The sequence below is a fragment of the Gymnodraco acuticeps genome, unplaced genomic scaffold (genome assembly GCF_902827175.1).
Source record: "Gymnodraco acuticeps unplaced genomic scaffold, fGymAcu1.1, whole genome shotgun sequence".
Classification (NCBI taxonomy): Eukaryota; Metazoa; Chordata; class Actinopteri; order Perciformes; family Bathydraconidae; genus Gymnodraco; species Gymnodraco acuticeps.
The window spans coordinates 2608006-2633191 of NW_022990398.1; the positions used below are offsets into that span (position 1 = coordinate 2608006).

The 25186-nt window shown below is 40.5% G+C and overlaps 1 protein-coding gene across 2 annotated transcripts in view; it reads left to right on the forward strand.

The window, feature by feature from the left end:
• Positions 1 to 25186, forward strand: part of igsf11 (immunoglobulin superfamily member 11) — a 98555-nt gene that overhangs the window by 8633 nt on the left and 64736 nt on the right. The window contains exons 1-2 of one of the 2 annotated variants that reach the window (XM_034224770.1): positions 10233 to 10313; positions 21936 to 21965. In XM_034224770.1, coding sequence (XP_034080661.1) covers positions 10241 to 10313; positions 21936 to 21965 — 103 coding nt within the window. In that variant the 5' untranslated portion in view covers positions 10233 to 10240. Of the gene's footprint in view, positions 1 to 10232; positions 10314 to 21935; positions 21966 to 25186 lie in introns of those variants that run through there. The other variant, XM_034224771.1, reaches the window with a different exon arrangement.

The following is a 25186-nucleotide window of genomic DNA, read 5'->3' on the forward strand; positions in this document are numbered from 1 at the left end:
CTTCACATCACTCTGTATTCCAGTTTCACTCTTTTTCACTGTGTCTCTTTTGTATTCTTTAGATCCCTCTGTGCCTTGCTTTCACACACTCTAAATATCTCTCTGTCTGCTGTTTCTTTCTCCGTCGTCCCACACACTCTGTCGACACACAAATTACTTTCCAGGGATGAGGATGAGACTGAAAAGTGGTCCCCGCTTGTTCTGTCCTCGCAGACAATGAATGAGCATGTCAAATGTGATGCGAGTGAACAGCCAGGAAGAATGGCACGTTAAGGAGTGAGAGAGAAAGAAAAGAGAGTCAAAAAGAGACTAGAGGGAGGGAACGACTGGGAGAGAAAAATGCTAGCCGGAGAGGTCCCATCTGTGCATTGTTACAGCAGACTTCCCCTTAACATTGTTGTATCCAAAAGAACAGAAGGGGGCACAGGTGGGACTCTGGCAAACTGGGGAACGCACATTTTCTGAATACACACAATCAGAGGCACTTACAAATGAAACGTTTGCAATACCACACAAACATATACAACCCCCCCATCCTACTATGTAGGCTACATACACACATAGAACACTGAGGCATAGAAAACCTTGCTAAAGGTCTGCGCATTACATTCTGTTGAAACTTAGATTTATATGCATGTATTTCACAACTTAATGAACCTTTGACTACTAAAACTTCTTAAGAGCATATTCTAAACTTTAATGGTTAAAAAAATAAGGGATGAGCAATGTTTTCTTACACCCAGTGAGACGTGCTTCTCGTGGCGACCACGTGGGCGGTGTTAGTCTAACAACTATATAAGGGGCATGGATATCAGGGGGCACCATATGCTGCTGTTCCCCTTTAACCCTTAATTCATGCCTCCATTGCCTTATCTGTTTGGCCTCCCTGACAGCCTGGAGACTGTTGGTGGGGGCAGGGAAATACTGTCCAGTACACTGCACACTGCTTTGTATTTGTAATTTGCAAATCCACTCGGCCCTAGATACTTTTGCCAGAATATCAAAGGCCAAATTCACCATTACACACACAAACATGTTAAGGCATCAATGTACCTACCCATCCACACATAATGGCACACACACAAATATACTCACTCACTCACAGACACACACACACACACACACACGTCACACACATACATACATACATACAAAGCACTTTCAACCCACCCTCCCACACACATTCATATCACTAGGATATTGCACAGACTTAACTGATAATGCCAGATAGTAGTATTGTCACAGAGCCCACTGACACAGTGTGTGTGTGTGTGTCCTATTTGTCCATTATCCTACAAAGATCCCAGCTATTGGAGGAGCTTTAAATAAGTGTAACACAATAATGGAGTGCTGGTCTTGCACATTTGCCCTACGTGACATCGACTAAGGGGAGGGCTGCTGAGGGTAGAAACAGATGAGTACTCAGGAAACCTACCTCGGAGAATTACACTGACTTTGTTAGGAAACCCTTAAATATTATAATCAGTACTTTAATTGAAGGTATACATTTTAAGATACACCCAGCACTTCAATGAATGTTAAAGGTCCCATGTCATGCTTTTCCGGGGGGGGGGGGGCAGGAGCTCCAACAAGCCGTTTAGGACAGAGAGTGAATACACATACTATACAGAGATGCTGTAGGAGAAACCAATGAGATTTTGGAAAATTGCACAGTATAAATCTATTTTAGTAGACCTCAACAATGGAATTATGATCAGTAGAAATGGCCATGACATGGGATCTTTAATAATATGCATGTGTGCAGTTTCAAACAAAGCATAAAACATACAGTTTAACTTTATCAGCTACAAATAATTATAATAATGTGATGTTGAGTTCTTTCATAATTTAAACCTTCAATTTATTGCAGTGGCATACAGCTATTTTTCCTTATTTTTATTTTTTTTACATATTTTGTCTCTGCTTTCATTATATCATTACCAAATGAAATTGGTTGTTTTATATGACCAAGGAGACTGTGGGTGTTTGTCAATGTCGAGGACGCTTCCTTGGTAGGACATGTCTTCCGAGTCAGGTCCTTCAGAAGCTAGGCAATAATCCTTCCTGGCATTCGGAGAACAAAGAATGGAACAGGCTAGCAAGTGTGCAGGTATGTGAGAGCCCCGCCTTACATTTTGCACCAAAGATTTTGTAAATTGGTCCGTGCGCAAAGCATTGTGGGGATTTTAAGACCGCGGAGGATACACTGGTGCATCCTCGATATTTCCCGCAAAGAAGGATTCGGTCCTCGGTAGAATTCCAAGGATCCTGGACATTGGAACAGTCCTTCGGCGGGATTCGATGAAGTAGCATCCTTGAAATAGTGGCTCTAGAGGAGCCTTCCTCGACATTGAGAAACACCCTGAGACTTGCTTACTTGCCTCCTCTGATGAGCCACAGCTGCTGATCCTTACCCAGCTTTTCCGCTAAGAGGTGATTTGTGGATATGGAACAATGTGTAAACTATTGAGCCAAGGCCCAAACCATCTGCTAAGACGGGCTTTGCTGCAGATTATGTTTGTCATTTGGTCTGTGACCCTGGCTTATAGATAGCTTTGGCTTTATTTGATCAGTTCAGTGACACAAGAGCAATACCTTGCGTGCAAACACCCGATAAACCAAGGTTGGAGATGGATATTGTCAAGCCACACTTAGTATCTATCAACACCTGCTGTATATTTCCTTATTTTTGACAAGTTATTGTAGTTCTTCATGATTTGTTAGGAAATGTCCTACATAAAAAGCTACTTGGATATGTTTGCAAAGGAGACTGCTTTAAATTCAGAATGTTTGTCTTTGCAGAGTCCCAAAGCCAATTCATCATCTTAAAAATGTCCTAAAGGGGGCGTCAGCTGTAAAAACTAAGCTACCAAAACGCCACATTTGAGACATTTCTAAGATGATGTACCAATGTTGATTCCATCCCACAAATCCAACCAATGGCTCTTTGCTGCCTGTGGTCCACTCTCCCTCATTCTTTACCTGCAATAAAATAAAAAGAATGTTTCAAAGGACTTTACATTTACTTCCGGGAAAATAAATTGTACGGTGTCTGGAGAAACGGAGAGACAAACACATATTTGAAGCATTATGCATACACACAGCAGACAGGAAGTGAGTGTATCGATGAAAAATAAAGCTCTGTACTTGGTTCTGGAAAGCTGATATCTGTTTATTTCTCTTTAAATAAAAGTAAACAAAGATACTGTGTCTTACCCAAGATAGACATTGCATTGGATTTGAAGATTTACACAGGTTTATCTTTGCAAGGAAGAATGGATCTAAAGATATGTGGCTTGGTAGGACATGCTCTGTTGCCCACTAATTTCCTCTTAAATGTTGGTGACAGTCTGTCAGCCAGCACCCAGTGTTCAGAAGGCGTGACAGGGTACATGAGGGATGGTGAGATGAGATACATGTGATTGTGTGAGATTGTTTGCTATATATATGCTAGCAGAAGCTGCAGTATTTGAAATGAGATCTAGCTCAAAATGAGAGCCAGTTAAGGGAGGATTTTATTTAATACTGTTGAAGCTCCATTTTGTATGAGTTGAAGGTGATCATACTGGTGATTGATAGCCTGGAAAATGCATTGAAAAGACTTGAATGATGATGAAACAGCTAAATTCAGCAGTGATTGTGGCCTTTAATTTTATAATTTATTTCTTTTTATTGCAATGTTATCAGATTCATCACAGCATAAACTCTCAGATTTGGGTTTCATTGACATAGCTGTGAGACAGAAGTCATGATTATGAATATCATTTTGTACTGTCATAACAAGTCAAATGTACATGAAAAATGACACTGGGCCTAGGAATTAACCTTGTGGCACACCCTTGTTTTCTTATCTGAAAAATGTAACCTTAGTGAGGTATCAACAATTTAAACTAAAGAACATTAAGTGAATTTCATCCTAACAAAGTGTTTAATCATTTACCGCCTTTCTAGAATCGAAGCATTAGTCTACTCTACGACTTTTCTGTTGACCTATTCAGAATGAATGAGATGACATGCAATGCCTCATTACTTTTCTTTTTTTTGTGACCAACTTTTTATTGTTTTTTTTTTTTTTTTGCCCTCACAAAAGGGACTTATACAGATACAAATGATATAGACAATACAAAAAGAAAAATAAAAAATAAAGAAAGAAACAAAAAATATATATATAATCCCTTTCCCATGCCACCCCGTCCCCCCCTCTTCCCACCCATCTTGCCATTTCACAGAAAATCCTACCTGATGTTTTTTAGCAATCGTCTGAGTTCATCTATATATTATATATATATTATAGCATAAAAATGTATAGCATAACAATTTATCCACATAAAATACATTCATTCCTTTTTTTTTTCCACATAACATTTCATCTGTTTAAGCTGAATTGCGATTAACTCCTAATAAACCACAATTGCACCAAGGTGTGCGTATATGTACTTTCATCCTTTACATGAATGATATTACCCAATCAGCAGCTCTTTGAATAGCCTCTAATGTTTCCCCCTTAGCCTTATTAGCAGAAGCGATTGACAGCTCTAAAATTAGTAGGTCATGGAAGGATGATATCCATTGCTTAATAAATCAAATATGTGGGGGTTTCCATCGTATTACTATTATTTTTTTGGCTGCTGTTAGACCAGCGAAAAGCACCCTTTTCTGATGTTTCTGTAGATCAAGAGAAGAATTATCATTCAACAATACAATATTTGGGAGACAGGGTATGTGAACTCCAATAATCTCAGATACAATGTCAATAACCTGTTTCCAGAACGTTCTTACTGCAGTACATTCATAAACCATGTGTACATATGTGCCAATAGTCTTTTGGTTACAGAGAAGGCATATGGGGCTTGGAATCATCCTTAATTGACAGCATTTTCTGGTTGACAGGTAATATCTGTGTATCATTGTATACTGTATCAATTGGTGATTGTGGTTACGCGATGTTAAGGAGATATTATTCCATATTCTCTTCCAATCAATAGTCTGCGTATAATTTTTTAGATCTGCGTTCCATACTGCAGAGATGCCAATATATCCGGTTAATTTATCTTGCAGTTTTTTATATATATATGAAGTAGTGCCGCTCACACTGTTTGGACTTAATATGACCTTAACCAATTGATGTGTTGGCAGAGGTTGATTCCAAGGAACTCCATATGTGCGCATGGCAGTACGTAGTTGTAAATAGAAAAAGAAGGAAGAGCCAGGCACATTATACGTATATTTCAATTCTTGGAAGGACATCAAGCCGTTGTCGTTGGTTATGTCAGAAAGATAATGTATTCCTCGGGTTTTCCATTGTGGGAATTGGATTGCTTTTTTCCCAATACGTAGTAACAGCTTATGAAAAATGGGTATGTTACTATGCCAATCTACAGACCAATTGCACAATTTCTCCACATGTTTCCACACTTTCACGGCTTGCCCAATAATTGGTCCAAATGTTTGCATACAGTCATATGGCGACATGGCAGAAAATAAGACATCACCAAGTTTAAGGGGATAGACTATACTTCTTTCAATTTTAATCCAAGGTACATTGGTGCTTTCATCAATCCAGTTTTTTAAGGCTCGAAGCGTGAAGGAATAATAATAGAGCTCGAGATTGGGAACATTACTTTTCTTTAGATGAAGAACAAATTGAAAATCACTGGGAGTTATGTTGAATACATTCCTTTAGTAAAATAAAGTGTGAATGTGTGTGCTATGCCAGATAATTCAGAGTTCAAGCTGTCTGAAAAGGGGGGATGGTATGCTTTTGTCCTGCTGTTCCCACAATTAGAGTCTCCTGTGGTTATTTGTTTATTGTTGACTGGTCTTATGTACACACATGTGCGCACACACTTTTGCACGTACATACACACATGCAAAATGTACACGTCCACACCAGTGACGTGCGGTGAGGTTCATGGATGGTGAGGCACTGACTCTTTCAGAGTCAGATTTACAAATATTATATTTTGACCTTAATCAAAATATTCGGTTATTTTCCAAAGCTTTTTTAGTCTGATGCTTCAATTCATTTTAAACAGACCGTTCAACAAAAGGATACCCACAATTTAAATATTGGATTGTGCTTTCTTAGTAAGATTACATTTGCATTACAATTGTGGTCTTACCTTGACTTGAAGATGAAGTCCATGCTATCCTTCTGGACAACAATCTCTATTACTTTTTTGTAAAAGTCCTCCTTATCTTCCTCTAGTTTCAAAAGTCTAGTTTGTTGTTTGCGTTCCGTCTCTGCGTAGAATAACAGTAGCAACAAGAACCTGTGGGCTCACTTGCGCCCCCTTCAGTGCGGCAGAGGTTATGGCTGCCTCCCCTGGTGCTTTTGTCATTGCTGTTGTATGATGAGACCAGCGAGCCTAAATATCATATATACGTGAAATAAGTTATTTAGAGACTATGGATGGCGAGGATAAATGTAATAAAGGGATCTACAAACATTACATTGGTGACATACAGTGAGATGGTGCAGGCATGCGCTTAGGGCCCGCTTTCCAGCCAGTTTCTGTGGGGTGACGCATTCTGAGGTGAGGCAGATTTAATCTGTGCCTCACCTCACCACACAGTAACTGGTTTGAGCGCGCTCACAAAATAAGTGCCCGCGCTAAATTAGTGCCCGCGCTCCAGCCAGTTACTTTGGGTTTACGCTCACTTCTCATCGCGCCCCGTAGTCAGGCCCGGACTGGCCATCGGGAGGACCGGGAGGTTTCCCGATGGCCTGGCCTGCTAAGTGGCCTGCTGGCCTGAGGACTTTTTTTTTTAATGTATGTCGTGAACGCAACGCTGCGCAAATGTGGGTCTGACTCTGCATCACAGAGGGTGACTGGCTGTCTACATGATGTGGCCTGCCGACATGGCCACTTTCATACAGATCATACTAATGCCCGTCTCTGTGTGTCATTCAAGCTCGGGAGGGTGTGTGTTATGTGTGGCGCGAGCAGTGAGATAAAGCACGCGCACCGGTTACGTGTATTGTTGTTAGCATCTGGTGCTAGCTAGCTGCGCTAACGGATATAAGGAGCTTTTTCAACAACAAGGTGAGGAGAGTCCTCTGCTGTCAGACTGAGAGGCTGATAACCACAGACCCCCCTATAGGATTTGAGGTCCACCCCCACTTAAAATATGTTCACATAGGTTCCTAAATAGATTTGCAAATTGTTTTAAATAGTAACCCATGTCCATATGTTTATTTTTGGGTATTAGATTTAAACTAGAGGGCTATCACTACGGGCAGCAATGCTGTAAATATTGACAAATAAATCCAGCAAAATGGCACAAAAAACTGGTAGTGGCCTGACTGGGTGTATAATTCCCGGCCTGACTTATTGTCCCAGTCCGGCCCTGCCCGTAGTTGTAGCGGAGCTCGGCAAATTTGCTGATTTTGACTATAAAAAGCGATTGGAATCATACATAAATCACATTTACAAAACAGATCAGTGGAGACATTTTATTATTATTACTATTTTGTTTTTCTTTAGTTGTTTTTCCGTTACATTGGAGTATGACAGGTGAGGCTCTGCCTCCCCTGCCTCCCCTGACTGCACGTCGCTGGTCCACACAATGTCAAAAAATCCAATTAGCTACTGTCTAGTCAATCGGGGCAATTACACAGAGACTATTAAGTCGTTTTCTCACTATGCACGATCACAACTGTAATTATATCAAAGCAACAATGATGTGTAATTACAGTTCACTGTGTTATTGCTCCATAGTGGTGTCAGTTCAAATGGAAGAAGGGCGCTGAGATGATAGAACTGCACTGTATTATGTCGATATAGAGAGAAAACTGCAGGTTGGGGAAAGGCGTGATCAGTCAGCAGGACAGAGAGTATTCTCAATGGGACCTGTGAGTTGAATTCTAAAGCTTCATGAACATTTCTCATAATCAATGGCAGAATATCAAGCGATCCATCTTCTCTGGCTTGTAAACGGTTGACATTTTCCCGTAATTAAAGCTGTGAGATGAAACGCAGGGTTTTAACGATGACATGGGATGATCAGTGACTCTATTGTATTCAGGATGGAGGGTGCTTTATTAACATGGGACATTGTCCTGTTCCTGAACAATTTCTTATTATTTAGAAGATGATTTCCCCAATGGAATTTGGGCCTCCGAAGGCCAGAGTTGAATGTGTGGCTTTTGCTCTATTGTGCATTGTAATTTAGCAGAATGGGGCTACGTAATGCTTTTGGAGACAGCGAGAGATGTAGCTTGTCTTTATTACTATACCACTCCACTGGGTGACAAAGAGACGTGGAGTATCTGTTGTATATTAGGGCACAATGGAAAAAATACTCTTTGTTAAAATGATGATGGTTACAATAGGAGAGCTCATTGAGAATGCCATCAGTGTGCTTGTACAGCCACATGAGACGCTATTCACCATTGTTAAAATAAAACGCTGCTTAGATAAAAGCCCATGAATACAGGTTGCACAGAAGAGCTGAAGCACACACGGATTACACCACCACCACACTCAGCAGAGATAAAAAAGAGACTCACATTTTAATTAATCCTTGTTTGAATTAGGGTGAAAAATGAACACTGCAAATTGGCCCTGCAGATGAGATGAGGCATATACTATATGATACAGTGTTTCAGAGCTGGTTATCAAAGCATCACAAAAGAGGGGGTTGAGCTTAACTCTTGAAGAACGTGACTCGGAGAATAACTGGAGACCAGTGGACTAGATGGAGTGGGGAGAGGGAAGCAGAGACACCAAATAAGCCACTCAGGAAGATTTCACACCTGGTTAAACCTGAGAATGGGGGAGGAGATTCTGGGACCAGAGATAAAGAACTGGGGTCCAGAGATAAAGAACTGGGGTCAAACTGGAGTGAGGTGACAACAGATGGAAAAACATTTGGGATGTTAGACAAGTAGAAAAGCAATGAAACATAACAAATAAAAAAAGGAAATTACCCGGCCAGGCTGTTAGTATAAGGCTGATCTATTCAATGTGCGCCTAAAGTAGTAGCTCCGCCCTCCGCCTCGCCTCTCTTCCTCCCTTCATCTCCAAAACATCTGGAGCTCACCACAGCCTAAATCCCTCTCTCTTAAACCATTTAACACATTTGTGTTTCCTGTCATCCCTCGATCTTCCGCTTTCAGTTCATAGGGTAAAGGGCTCTTAAAACACCCAAAAGCTTGATTTCCCCTCTTTTTATTCCCTTTCCTTTATCCCAGCTTGGGGAATTGATCTTGAAAAAAAAACAGAATAACTTTATTTGTATGGTTCGTTTGCACTGCATTTTTCCTCCCCAGCCTGGTGGAGACTCAGGTGGGCATAATTATGAATAGCTTTCCTCATTTGTGACGTCAGCTGAAATCACACATGTGCCTGTTAACACTCAGAGGTGTTTTGTGTTAGTTAGCAGTTACTTAGTCAGCGCTGTAAAACACTTCTAATAAAATCTCATTATTTATCTTCCATCTTTCTGCGTCATAGCCATAATCGTGTACTCTGGCTTCTTCTTTCTACTTCTAACCTGCTCACTGCTACCTAATCTTCCACTCTATCACTGTTCCTCCTTGTTATTCAGCGTTAGAAAATGAATGAATGTCCTCCCCTCACTTTTCTCTATTCCTCTGCATGCATCCATGTGATCAATCACTCTCTCCGTCTCTTTCTCTTCATTGAAAAAGGGCTGTATACTCTGTCTGAAAGCTTTGTGGGGTCCTAAATGCTAAATGGCAGTCTGTCTCTGCCAGGCGCCCGCTTAGTGCTGGTCTCCTTGGTGATGAGACCGGCGATCAGGCCGCTCTGCACCAGACACTGAGGGGTTTGTTTGCTTGTGTCAGCGTACAGTAGATTGTGTGTGTGTGTGTGTGTGTGTGTGTGTGTGTGTGTGTGTGTGTGTGTGTGTGTGTGTGTGTGTGTGTGTGTGTGTGTGTGTGTGTGTGTGTGTGTGTTTTGCCCCCTGTCTAAGACCTTTACTTTACAGTATGTAAGGGAGAGAATGCAGGGCGGTACAAGGGGCATGTATTAACTGGCTCATTATCATGTGAATGCATTATGTTTCCTGACAACACGCCCCTGCCAAAACAAGAGGGGCCCTGTTCTCTCTGCCAGGACCCCAGCGTCACAGCAGCCAGGCCCCAACGTGGTGCGGTTCTGCGCTGGCACAATTTACCAGGAGTTTAGCTCTGCAGGCACTGCTGTTGGCCTCATCCCGATTCACTCCATCTGTACTGGCATATCAGCAGCCGGAGAGGAATCAGTCTGTCGGAATGAGATGGGAAGACTCCATTCAGAAACATTTAATGAATGCTGGAGGACTTGATATAGATTGGATTAAGATATGTATGATATAATTCTACTTTTTTATCTTTAAAAATATGGTGTTATTATGTAAAATTCACAATCACATTATATTTTCAAGTATGATTACATTTTTGTTTTTAACAGGAATGTCTTTTGGTCGCAGTGAGATCTGGATCCCTTTTTCAAGATTTATTTTTTAATTTAAAGATAATATTGACGGACAAATAATTACACTTTTCATTACGGAAATCAGTATGATCAGTGACATAATTAAGACATTTGAAATAAATTGTCCCAAATCAGAAGGAATGTTGGCCATATACCTATTAAAAAAACGAATTGGCCGATTCTGCTTTGCTATCAAATTCACAGATTTGCAGATGGCCTTTGCCATTATTATTATAATGGGTAAACTAATACACTACAACAGTTTCCCTACATGGGAGCTGGGTCTCTAGCTGCTGCTGGAGGTATTGATCCATCTGACAGAGACTAATTCTGTGATACACAGGCGAAGAGTTAGAGGTCAGCCTTGTGGTCTGAGCTCCAACATCTCACTGGGACCAATTTAAGGGCCTGAAATTTAGGGATCGACCGATATGGCTTTTTCAAGGCCGATACCGATACCGATTATTAGTAATCAAGGAGACCAATAACCGATATTTGGAACCGATATACATTTGCAGTAAAATCAGAAAATCTTGGTGTCAACATGTAGAATAACACAAACTCCAACACAACTTATTTGAAATGCATTTAAGCATATATTATGTTTAATGAACTTTTAAACATCTTACAACTGGTTTCCTCTCTGTGCCCTTTTCTTTAGTGCAGCCATCTGCAATGAGTTAGAGAGAGACAGAGAGTTAAAAGTGCGGCTGCAGGCTGACATGCTTAACTAACAATATTATTATATCAAAACAATGCCTGTCTATCTAGCATACAATCCCATTAAGCTGCTAGCAACTGCAAAACACTAGTGCTAGCTAATGTTTTGCAAACTATTAAAAGTGAGGCTATTACAGTAGACCTAACGTTAGTCTAGTAGCCTCACTTCTAATATTTTGCTAAACATTTGCTAGATACATGTTGGCTAGCTAATGAGCTTCACTTATCAACAGCACGACTCCCTGTGCTAATGCAAACCTTTGGGGGTGTAAAACTGTATGTGCAATATGTGTTAGGCCAGGTATATTATGTGTGTGTGTTTGTGTTGGAGGTGGGTTTTATATGCATGTGTTCATGCATGTGTGATTGTGCTTTACAGTGCTTGCTTAAGCAACATTTGCTCTGAATTGCAGCTGTGAGAGATTGCATGCAGCTTAAACACACTAATTATGTACCGTATATAAGGGTGGATGAACAACACTCGTGAAGCCTGTGTGAATGAACACATTCTAGACGGATGTAGTTACAGAGAAACCCACTGTGGGCCTCATGTATTATGAAGACCACCAGTTACTTCCTGTAGTCTGAACTCAGGAGGTGACCCGAGTGTCTGACGTTATTAGGGCCATCTAGAATGTGCTTGAACAATAAGCAAAACAACTTGCTTGGTATCAGGTGTTTTATTCTAAAGATCTCAATCAAAAAACAGAATCCTTTTGAAAGGGGAGACTTTCCCAAAAGGAGAAGCCGACAGGACAATCAGTTAACACATTTCAAAATGTGTCCTGCATAACCTCATTGCTCCCAAATAAATGTGTTCTTATTAAAATAATCTCTTGTCAATTTTGAAATACACTTTTGCTTTGTATTGTGGTCCCAATAGATAAGCTTAGCGCAGTGGTGCTCTGCTTCTATTGGAGCCGGGGAAGTCGAAACAAACCACTAGTCCTTTTTCTTTATGTATTTTCTCTTGTAAATCTGAAAAATACGCTTTGAAAACGCTTCTGATGAGGCATAAAAGCTCAACAAACAGGGCTTAGTTTAGTACAAAGACGGGAGTCTCTGCTGAATGCCTGGCAACCTCACAGTGATGGTATGAATCCTTGAAGCGACTAAGCTAGGCCTTAAAATATCAGGAACATGACTGCTCTGGCTTTTCAATGCTTTGTTATTTGAAAGATTAAGCAAATGACATGTCAATTGTTAATTATATTATAAAGTGTCAGTATTGATGCTAAGCTAAGCTAACCAGCTCCTGCAGGTAGCTACATATAGAGAGATATAGAGGTCAATCTTCTTATATTACTCTTTGCAAGAAAACAAATGTGTTTTCACCAAAATGTACAGTCCTCTGAATTGAATATGTTGAACACATTGTTTAGGTCAGCTTTGTCTAGACTTAGAAACAAATCACTTCTAAACCAATTTTTTTTGGGGAGGGGGATTGCTTAAAGAGGAATCTTACAGTCAATTTTGCAGTAAGCTAGAGAGTTTTCTGTCCTGCTTAATTTGCTCTATTTATTTCCGCCCATGAGTCAAATTTAGTAGTGACAGCTATTCTGCACAATCAATCAATCAATCAATCAATGTTTATTTATATAGCCCAATATCACAAATGTTACATTTGTCTCAGTGGACTTTACAGTTTGTACAAAATATCAGTATGACAATACGACACCCTCTGTCCTTAGACCCTCACATCGTACAAGGAAAAACTTCCGAAGAAAACCCACAGTTTAAAGGGGAAAATGGGAGAAACCTCAGGGAGAGCAACAGAGGAGGGATCCCTCTCCCAGGACGGACAGACGTGCAATAGATGCCGTGTGTAAATTGAAAAGATAATACATTTGCAACATAGAATCTTATTTTGGTTTCTGATGGAGTCCTGATTGAGAGAGAGACATACAAATAGTGTGCTATCTCCAATTACAAATTGAGTGTAAAATGACCTTTTGATAAAAGCATATGGATCCTCCAGTTTGGCTCCAGCAGTCTCATGCTCTTACGTATCCGTGCCAGACTGAGCCCCTCTTACTGCTCTTTTTTCCTTCACACTTTTTCCAATTAAATCACGACTTGTGATTAAAGGACAGCAGTCTGCTGGGAAATATGTACAGTATGTGTGTTTAATATAAAAAGAGATAAACACACATGTGTGATTTGTGTTTTGCTGTCGTTGTCTTTATCATTAAGGCCAGTTGATGTGCATATGTGTGTTAGCTTTGCGTTTGTGTAACGTATGTGTGAATGTCTTTATTATCTTGAGTCCTTAGTTCACACATGAGTTAATTGACCTCTGGGGACATTTCTCTCCTCTGGTAAAGAACGTCTGGATGAAATGATTATTCTGCAATCGCAATGAGATTTGTAAGCACCTTTGAGTTCAGGTGGTTCATTCATTTTTTTAAATTAGTAATTTGAACACACCATCCCACATTATTAAAAGTGTCTTTGGATTTGTATTGATTCAATATGTTGGGTTTAAATAATTATTTAATTATCAGGCTTATTTAAACGATTAGAAATTGCAGAATAAAACCCCATTTAAACATATTCTGCACTTTTTTTAAAAGCGTAGCTGAAGAAAATTGACATAATTTTCTACAACACGGCGATTCAATCTTTTGGAATGAACTCTTCATCTGTTTTATTCAGGTGCATATACATATTATATGAGCAATATTAAAAGTCTGATCATCAATGATTAATATAGTCTTTGTGCTGTAATGTAGGCTAGGGCCCAGGAGGCTAGTGAGGTGGAATGTAAAACAAACAAATCATTCTCCATAAAGGAAAACATCCTTTAACAACCTCTCTGCTGCAGCCTGCATTGTAATGAAGAGAGCTGGCAATGAAAAATGATCAATGTGATGTCGCCGTGAGGGGCTTTTGTTACTTGTGTTTAAATGAGTTTGCAGCACTCTCAAGGACAGTGTGTGTTTTTTGATGCTTGATACACACATGAGCGGGCTCACACGCTCACTCGGAGGCATTCAAACCTACGCAATCAAAGAGAAAAAACTAATAATGCCTTCCTGAAACAAACAACTTGATTAACACTCAGGAGGGGGAGAGAATCAGGTGTGAACACCGTGGGTCATGAAATCATGTGTGAATATATGCCACGGATGTGTTTGCTTGGTTTTAAGTAAATCTTCCGCTCTTAAGGGGGTTTGTTTAGGCATGTTATCTAAATCATTGCTGCTCAGCTCACTACCTGGTGATCGTCTTCTGGCTGTACACACTAGCAGGAGAGCCAAGCGTAGGTTTGCCTCTGGGAGACACATTGTTCTTTTCCTTGAAGCTGTCCAACTCTTACTTTACTTGAGGTAACCCAGAGTGATTTGTTTTATTGTGTACTTCTCTCTGCATTTCATCTGCAGCCCTATTCCTTTTCCCCCAGGCCTTTAATTTTCTAATTTCCAACCTTCCACTAGATGTCCTCGATCTTTCCCTCCTTTTCTAATCACCTGACTGCCCCTCCCATCTTTAGACACCTGTTCCCACGTCCTTCATTTGTTTCATGGCCTTCACATCCTACCTGCATTTCATTCCCTAATCAGCCATCACCCACAATATAAACTGGCCCACAGCATGTTTCTGTAAATCTCTTATCTGAACTGCATGGGAACTGCAGTATTATCGCTTCTTGGTCTTTTGATTTCCTGCATGCCCCTTTTGGATTTGTTTGAACTGGCTCCCTTGACTGTTTCATAACTCTGTACGCTCACCTACTCCATGAATTTCTATCAAACCTTGAATTCTATTGTCATCATTTGGGTCTTTCCTTTCTTCCTGTGTTTACTGGCTGTTTTTAGACAGCTTTTAGAAGAAGAATGAAGAGCTAAGTATTGCTAATCATTATGCTACAGAGAGAGAGAAAAACTTTTATTAAATAAGGTTTGAAAAAGTATTACAAATACAGAACAAATTGTAAATCTAATGTATCAGTCAATTTGGTCGGAAATGAGAGGTGCATTGTTATTTTCCTTGAGCTTTTTAATAGAGATTTGCTGATGCAGGACTTTGTATCCAGGGAGTTGTTCATGGTCTGCTTTAATCTTCTTTTCAACTTTATTGGTTATTGGTCTTATTTATTTGGACCAGCCGCTCCCATCGACAGCAAAGTGAAGTTCCCTGGCGGGGGCAATGAGCTGAGAGAAGCTAAAAACCCTCTGTAGGCGAACTAGGTTTGCGTTATGAGGAACCCGTTTTATACACATACTCTGATCCATTGTTCTTGGTTAAATGTTGCAGGAGCGTTAAACAACCAAGTAAAGCTACTGTCAAAACAAATGTTTTGTTATTTATTGATTTAGGTTTCCCTCTTCTGACTTAGTTTTTCCACTCTACAACTTTCTTTAAAATGAAACATCTTTCCATTAACTCCCACAAATGCCTCCAGGGTTTGAGTGAACCTGCCAAGGAAATGCAAGTGTGCAATTATTAACATGGGCGAACGCAAGGGCAGATGCTTGAGAGTAAAGATTAAGAAATAACTAGGATGTCGGGAGGAAAAAAAGACAGTACACAAGAGACAATTACACAAAGGGTTTTTGATATGTGCCCATCAGTGGGATTTTACCGTTATTTTCTTTTGACTCGTGGCGATAGACTGGCCTACAGCTTTGGTGGCTTGGTCTCCATGGAAACTGACATTCTCTTGAAGGTGCTTGGCAGCCACTGCAAATTGTTGAGCTTGTGTAATGGTTTGAAATATCCTGTAAAGTGCCTCAGAGGTTGAGATTCAATTCAACCTGCTCGGTGTAGACTCACGCAGTGACTAATCACACCGTTTTACTGGGAGAGTTAGATGGAGCATAATGGCATTCAGACAGGGAACTATACAGTCTGTTGATTACATGTCAAATGTGTATTTTAGCTTGTTTGTTCTTGGATGCAGTCACTCTAGGAAACGATACATGGCATTCATTTAAAAGCACTTTCTGCTTTGAGTGTTACTTGTTGCCGCTATTTCTGACATGACAGGTTTCCTCAACCAATCATTAATTCAGTCCTTTCCCAACCAGGTCATTAAGGGAGGGGCATTTTCTTCAGATATATTTCTGTCAGATTTACTTTAATGTGTACATATACTTTTCTGGTATTTCTCCAGAACAACACATACGTTCCCATACTACATATCTGCATTGTCTTTTTATGTTTACAGTCAAAGTGTGTGGAAATCTGCAGAGGGAGCAGGTTGATTTGGATGAAACAAAGGACTTCTGAAAATACAAAATATAAATCAATGTTGAATTTTCTACTTGGACACCATATTTTAATGAACGACTATGAGGCTTTGCTCCAGCTGGCCAACCTTTATGAATGAGAGTGGTGAGGCCACGCTGCTTGACAACTGATGAAATGATCGCTCGTCTCGGTCTTCGAGTGCAGGACGCTTAGGCCGTACAGTGTAAAGGTTCTGCTGCTGATGGGTCTGTCAGCAGATGAAAAGGATCAGTCAGGCTCAGCGTCAACCTCAGCTTACACGTCTGCTCCCAGAGCCAGCTCATGCGGAAAATATAGGCTATTATCACTGTGTGCTTTTTCTTTCTAACATTGAATGCATTGTGAAGAAACTCAAAATCCTAACATTGAATCGAATCCTCAGGAATCGAATGTGAAGACATGGCTAAACAAGTACAAGGCCTTCCTCGTGTGAGTTTTGATCTTGTCACACATCAAGGGGGTGTAATAGGACCGAGCACATGATCATATGTTTCCAAGATTATAAGCACTCGGCACTCTACAAAATGTTATATCAACAGCTAACATGAAAACCATAATGCTGAGGCATTGGTTGTGTTGAAAAGGTAACATGAGGACAAATACAATGATTGTTTACGGTATATGGCTAAATGAGATTTATCATGTGATTTAATATATTTTGGATTAAAACCCCAGACATAGACTTGCACATGACATCATTGGTGTGTGTGTGTGTGTGTGTGTGTGTGTGTCTTAGAAACACGTTGTTAAGCTGATTTGTATGCCACAGCAGCTCTGTTGTTTCCAGGCTTCCTGTAGCCTCAGTGGTCAGTTTCTTCACTGCTTGAGAGATTTAAAGGTTTTCCGGCACAGGACATGCCTAACTGCCCAACTCTCCTCTTTTCACGATTCCATAAAAGAAACTACAGTGCATAACAATGAGGGAGTGTAGTTTCCCCTCTGTGGGGGAATAGAGTATTTCTGATTGTGCATTACATAAAAAGAAGACTGATTGTTCAACATGAGAACTTCATTTAAAAATCTATTATAAATCCTGGCATATGTTGCTAATATATGCCTGGAGTATTGAGTATGTACTATTTAGGAAAGCAAAGAGATTGTAATCTAAAGCGAAAGCTGAATGCATGTTTTCCCAGGAGAAGCCATGTCAAGTGGTTCCATCGTGGCAAAAAGCTTTTATCGCTGATGACACTCACTGTAGCTTTGCAAAATGTTACTGATCATTCACAGCCAGCGCTGGACCACCCCACTGAGCAGATCCTGTTCAGTGGAAAAATAGCGAGCATCTGTTAGCACGTGTAAAACCAACAAGACAACAGGTCATCATCCACACATGAGATGGTTGGTTCCAGGGCATCTGCTTCAGACTGGAATACAGTATTTGAGGGTAGAGTGCTTCGGGGAATTGTTCTTTTGGGGAATTTACTACTGGCAGTGTTAGTAAGCAGAGTTTGGCACTGGGAGGTGTATACAACATTAATTATAATTCCCAGTGAATCTATTATTTATTATGTATCAAAATGAAGATGCAAATGTATCTGCAAAGTATTTTCTGTTATGTCCTCTGTGGACAGTGGGCATGATCAAACCTCTTTACACAGAGCTGAAATAATTAATCACAATTTGCACTTTAAGCATGTATTTGAAATGGCCATGCAGTCATCTGTAACACACTTTATTCTTTAATACTGTAACATTTGAAACATAGAAAGTTTAGTTTGCTGCCGCTATACGAGCAGAAGTCAAATGTGGTCATTGCTGCTAACTGTAATGACGATGGCAGTAAAGATGATATTGGCAGCCTGTCAGATTGAAGTCAATTGAGGCAAATCCAGCCGCCATCTGATTTTATTTTGCCTGGCAGAGCAAGTTATTTTATTGGACGCACAAGCTATTTGACACAGCTGATAGTAATGGAAAGATTTCCGATTGTTGTTATGCATGCTAACAATACAAGGTGAAGATGCAAACATGTGCCAGTTTACAATTTGAGCAGGCATGAAGGAAAAAGGCTTTCTGTGTGTCTGTCTCTGCACTGTCTCAGGGCATCTTAATATTTAAGAACCTATTAATGTGTTATACCAGATTAACGGGAAGAATCTCAGCTAATTGACGATACAAACCATTTTTACCAAAACAAAACACAAGTCTCATAAGAAGCATCTAAATGACCCCTGAGCGAAAATGCTAATGCACTTTGGCACAGAACTCAAGATAAAAGATACCCTTATTACTTATCGTAGCTGCACATACAAGATATTGGATTAAAGCTGAGGTTCCACAGATTATTTAGGTATATATATCATCATCACTGAGTGATCCGAACTCGGACAGGTGAAGCAAACACAGACATCACAACACGTACCTTTACCGTAGCTGTCAATCTGATCAAAATACTTGTTCAATGGCATTAAAACGAGAAAAAACGCGGCTGAATCAGTTAATCCATAGGTTGATAATGTTTCTGTGCAATATTTTTTTTAAATTTATAATCCATAATTCAATTTGTATGTAAAAATCGGAGAGTAAAAGTTAGCTGCTAATGGTAGCCACCAGAGTTATCGCAGCTTCCGGTTTTGGCTATGCGTTAAGTCTCACACACACACATTACCAAATAAGGAGTATGTGGGACAGTGGCGTAACAAGGTTGTGATTGGCCCCGGTGCAAATATTTGTTTGCCCCCCCCCCCAACTCAGTCTCTCTCTCTCTCTCGCTCTCGAGCTCATCTCTCTCTCTCTCTCTCTCTCTCTCTCTCTCTCTCTCTCTCTCTCTCCTCTCTCTCTCTCTCTCTCTCTCTCTCTCTCTCTCTCCTCTACTTTCAAAATCTATTTAAAACTCATAACAAACAAACAAAATTCCCAAAGTTGTCTTGAAATTAATTAATTAAATAAACGAAACGAAAAATATAGCCTACTTCCAAACAACATAAAACGGAGCATTATTTATTTCTACTTGAATGTCGCACTGCACCCGCTTTGCGATTATGTAGATTATCTCATTTTGAACAGCTGGACTCAAGTATTTCACAGAACCTTGTGGTCGCTCAAAAAGTTATTTCAGAACCGGATCGTAACATGCTAAAAGTATATCATACTGAGAAAGTTTCCACGTTGGGCTGTCCAAGAATCTACCTATGTCCTCTAAAGCCAAGTTACAAGTGGCCAGAGTGATTGTAATGTTGACAATATGCTCAGTACCTGTCTCCAGTAATCTCATTTGAACAGCTGGACTTCAAGTATTTCACAGAAGACACCTTGTGTGTCGCTCAACAAGTTATTTTCAGAACCCTGGATCGTAACATAGCTAAAGTTATATCATACTGGAAAGTTTCCACTGTTGGGCCTGTCCAGATATCTACCCTATGTCCTCAGTAAAAGCCAGTTACAAGTGGCCAGAGTGATTGTAATGTTGGACCAATCTGCTCAAGTACCTGTCCTCCAGTAATTAGCAGGCATTCATTGCATTCTCGTCCCATGTTTGCATCGATTCGCTCGTTTTTTCTCCACTGTTCCATTATGTCACACGCTCCGACCATGGGACCTGCGATTGTGCATGTGAGTCAATCCTCGCAGACAACGCATGTCCACGCATCACTGTAGAACGGTGCACCTCGGTCTGCGAACAGCCAGCACGGCTCACAATAGGCACAGTCCAGGGTGGGGGAGTAACACAGCCATGTCCGTGGCAGTTTGATACCTGCTCTGGTAGTGGTGGTGTAATACATCGAGAGAAACACCTGTTTCCTTGATGTGTGTCTCTGGGGAATGGGCCGATAGGCCTACATGGCCGGTTGCTATAATATAGCCTTTGATCTTGGCGTCGGGGTCTCAATAGCGCCATAGAGTCCCCTATCGGTTGGGGGGGGGCCCTTGCGGGAACTGTAGGACCACCGCCGGGCACAGCCAAATCCATCCTTTCCTCCTGGCTCATGGCTGGAGAAGAAGGTCGCACAGCCACGGATACAGCTTCACTTGTGGAGCTAGATGATGGTGAGGCAGGTGAGCTATCGTTAGCCTCCGGCTCCGGCTGCCGCTGCACGTCAACATTACCAACGTTAGCGTTCGATTTCGAGGACGATGTATGACAAAAAAAACTGTCTAATTTTGTTGTTTAGCCTTTACATCTCCTTGTTCTCTCTTGTCCTTTCTCTTTTGAGCGCCGCTCTTGTGTTTTGGTTTGCTGTACATTATAAATGCAAGCTATTCAATTTGTTATAATTCTGCCGATCTTGCTGCTGCTATAGCTGTGTAGTACATATAACTTTTGATGTTGATTAAACGCGGGTTTCCGCTCGTCACGCAATAGGTATCACATGACATGAAAGGGAGCAAGGGCAATTGGACAGACAAATACAAAATTAATTAGGGTTGCTAGGTTACTTTGAAGACTGCGTGAACCAGTCAATGCCATTGGGGCCCCCAAAATAAAGTATATATTAGAAAAAAAAGATATATATATTTTTTTTTTTTTTTGCATGGGCCCTTTGATGGCTGTGGGCCCCGGTGCAATGCACCGGCTGCACTGTCGATAGTTACGCCACTGATGTGGGAGTTCCCCTCGATTCCATTGGCTCTGACGGTTAGAAAAAGGTCAATCAGAAAAATCGAGCAAGGGGGGCCAGAGATAGGTCAAATCCACCCAAATGACCCCAGAAGTGTTTTTTTTGTTGCTAAATCTCTCTAAAAAGGTCATATTTCACTTGTTTTGCATCAATCTTGATGCAGGGTACTTATTATATGTTGTAGTTTGGATTCCTAAAGCTTTTAGTCTACCATCCCATCATTCAAGGGTGGTTCTCACTATAAGTAAACACATTTTTTTGGACGGACACAATAATTTACATTTTTTTACTGTGTTCAATCTGAATTTATTTTAAAATAAAAACATCTATATTGATTCTGACACTTCTACATACAACTCACAGGTGTAACCTTGCTTTGAGAAAAAGGATTATTAATTTAACCCTTTTAGAAGTGAGGATATGGTCATTTGTTCTGGGAATGTCATTTTCGAGCCTGAGACCTGAAAAACAGGCTCGCGGCTTAACAGACGAGTGCATACAGTATGTTTATGTATTTTTTATGTACCTCGCACATGTTGATTTTTTTGGTGGCTATGCAACCAGTCACAATAATGACTTTGTGGTCATTGCCTGGGAATGATTTAATTAACTGTCCCCTGTCTGGTTAGATAATTTGTCAATAACGCACAAACACAGACACTCTCTTTCAAACACACAAAGAGTAAGTCAATTTGTTTGCCATGCTCTCACTAATGCTGAGGTTAAAATGTACTCACAATGACTAGCTGCAGCAGAGAAGTCTTGAGTGACACGGCTCAATAGGCAATGATAGAGGAGTATTGAGAAAAGCCGCTGACGGGAACAGATCATGGTGTGGGTTCTGTCTGCCCACGGAGAGAAGATACTGTTGTTTATTTTTATTTAAATTATTTCATCAGTGTTGCAGCACACTGTATGATCTGCTCAGCCCCACTCGAAACACAACAGTAATTATGTTTTCTTCTTTTTTTTTCTGCAGGTTCAAGGTTTGATCTACACACAGGGAAAGGTACAAAAAAGTCTTTCATTTCCAGATGTTTCTCTGCATGCAAAAGGCGATGGGGTGGTTTGATTGGCATTCAAATGTATACTGTGTGTTCAGGCTGTGGGTGGATGGATATTGAGGCATTACTGGGGAGATTTGTGAACCAGTTTGTAATTTTTTTCCCACTGAACACATGCACACACACATATTTAGCGCAGCCTGTTATCCTAATCATGGTGAACATAAAATCTGGATTAGGGGTGTCTTATAGTATCAGCTATAATCACACACAAACAAATCCTTCAATACTTTAGTACACTTGCACCTGCTGCAAAATGGTAACTGCCTCTGTAAATAGCGCCTTTCTATACTGCAGAGCACTCAAAGTGCTTTACAACACATGCCAACATTCACCCATTCATACACCCATTCATACACACATTCATACTGCCTAATGGTGATAAGGCCACTCTAGCTAGTGAGCCATACCACTCCCTAAATAAATGATCTAGATTATGTCAATGTGTAATATTATGTGTTAGTTATAGCACGCAGTATGTGTTTAGGTTAAGTCTAAAAAAATCATATCCCTCCCAATTGTCGTTTTACTAAAAACACAAGAGTAATAGCAGCATTATCTAAACTGAGATTTGTTGTTTATAGCTGTTTAGGGTTTTGCCATCTAGGCAGCATTTGATCATTATGCTGATGGTGGACATACAGCTCTTTTTGGTCTATTTCTGGCAGATGGAGTCCGTAACGGTTTATGTCTGCGTCCGTCCCTCTGTAGATCCCAGAGTATTTTAGTCCAGAATAATCCCCACCATCTGCTGTCTCCTCTACTACGTTTTAGTGCTCAGCATCTCTCCCTATATCCGTCACTCTAGTGTATACACCATTGCATTTCCTCTTCCTGTTTTCTCTATATTACGATGATCCGTCGCAGCGCAGCTGTATCTTTTAATTGTGATGCCTCACTTCCCCTCCCATTCAGGCTCTCAATCTCCATCACCTTTTCTCTCTTCCTCTTCTCAATCTCAATATGACTGCTCCTTCTTTCTAATGGGTCTTGATCCATGATCTCTTCCCCTTCCTCTTTGTATATTTGCTTTTCGTCTGTACTTGTTTAAATCTCTGGATGAGCCTCTACACTCTCAGTGTTTGTCTCTTGATCCATTTCACTCCCACACCAACCACTCTCCACAAGCTGTCAAATCCTAATCTGGGCATCATGAGAACAGACTATACCCTCTAGTTTCTAATGAAACTCCTAAAAATCCACTCTGCTAGGAACAGAGTTTAAAGTTGAAATGCGTCTCTGCTGCTTAATCACTATAACTAGTAAAATACTAATTGTTTTATGTCATTCAAATTAAAGGAATGCCTTAGCTTTTGTGTAAAGGCTATTGTGTAAGAAAATACATGTAGCGCTGTCCAAAAAGCAATCAGCTGCTCAACATTAAAACATTGTATTGTTGTTTTGATATCTGAATCAGTTTGTGACTAAAATATGACACATATTAGATGTTTTCAAAACCTCTAAACTACTTTCTTTCTGTCAGACGGTCAAATGACTGACTAGTTTCCCCACTTTAGTTGTTCTCTGGCAAATGACGACTGCAGAAACAAGAGTTTACGACTGTATCTCTTATTTCCTCTGTCCTCCTCTGTCACAGTGATGCTCCAAGGGACAATGGCCTCTTTGTCAAATGAATTCAACTGAGAACATGACGAGAACACTTAACCTCAGAGTAGAGACATGTACATATGACATTGATGAGCTCCACTTAGGGGCACCAGTGTGCTATAGTGTGAAATGTAAAAGCACTGCATGTGTCACTGTGTGGCTCACAGCAATCATAATGTAAGCAACAAAAACACAGACAGGTATGACATCCACACCTCAGTGACGCGGCTCAGAGCCATGTTCAGCACATTTTTGTACCAGCACACAGCTGGATTAACAATGACTGAATGGATTAGGGAGAGAGTCAGACAGAGACAGAATGATAAAACACATTGACTCTTGTGTCAAGTGGGTATTTGTTGATAAAGCCGGATACCTTAAACAGATACCGATAATACCCGAGATCATCATATTTTGGCTCGACTGCCAATGACATCACATAACCATGCACTCCACATGTAGCACACACACACACACACCACACACACACACACACACACACACACACACACACACACACACACACACACACACACACACACACACACACACACACACACACACACACACACACACACACACACACACACACACACACACACTCTCACACAAACACACACACACACACAGACACACATGCAAACACACACACACACACATACACACACACAGCACTGAGCAGATCATATTTCTCATCATCTGACGCAAAATCCATTAGCGCTAGGAGTCACAACCTCATCCATCCGCACTTCTCCCTCAATTCCCCCCACTTCTTCTCTTACTCTTTCCCAGACATGAGGTCCCCTATGTGGGACTTCTTCAACAAGCTCCTCTGAAAGACGGGAACAGGGACAGTCTAACAGTGAGATTAAGAATGTAGGTGACCACAGCCCGCTGGGCAATATGTCACATTTGTTTAGGCTGTTAAAGAGCCAGCTTCTCATTACCCCACTCTGATTGACACATGTATCAGTTCTTACACTTTTCCAGTCCTCTCAGAGCAGTCAGATATATCAAAGCAGATGTCGATAAGTTTGACCAAAGCTAAAGCGAATAATAATAATAATACGTTTATTTATTATAACACCTTTCATAGAAATAGAATTTCACAAAGTGCTTCACAATTAAGAACAGAAACAAGAATAGAGATATCATCTTAAATTAAACCATCTACACCTGGAGGCTATAGTTGTCCTCTAAGCTAATTTCTTGTTTTAATTGAACAGTAATGAATGATGATGGTCATCATTTTTATTTTGTGTGTCTCTTTTAGTTTTTGAAGTACGCCACACATTCTGTGTGTGTGTGTGTGTGTGTATGACAGTAGTATGATTGCCAGCGGGCCATTTACACTAAGACTGCATGCCTCCTGCTGGTGTAAATTCCTTTGGATTGCTGTTATAAAGCTACTTTTGCCATTTCCCTGTGAGTTCAATGTTATAATCTGCCATGATGTCATTCTTCTGTTGCTTTTATCCTCACTGCGTGCAATGTGTTTCTTGGATTACTCCCATTTTGACATGCGTAGCACTCTAAGAATGTCAGAAATGAATGGGCA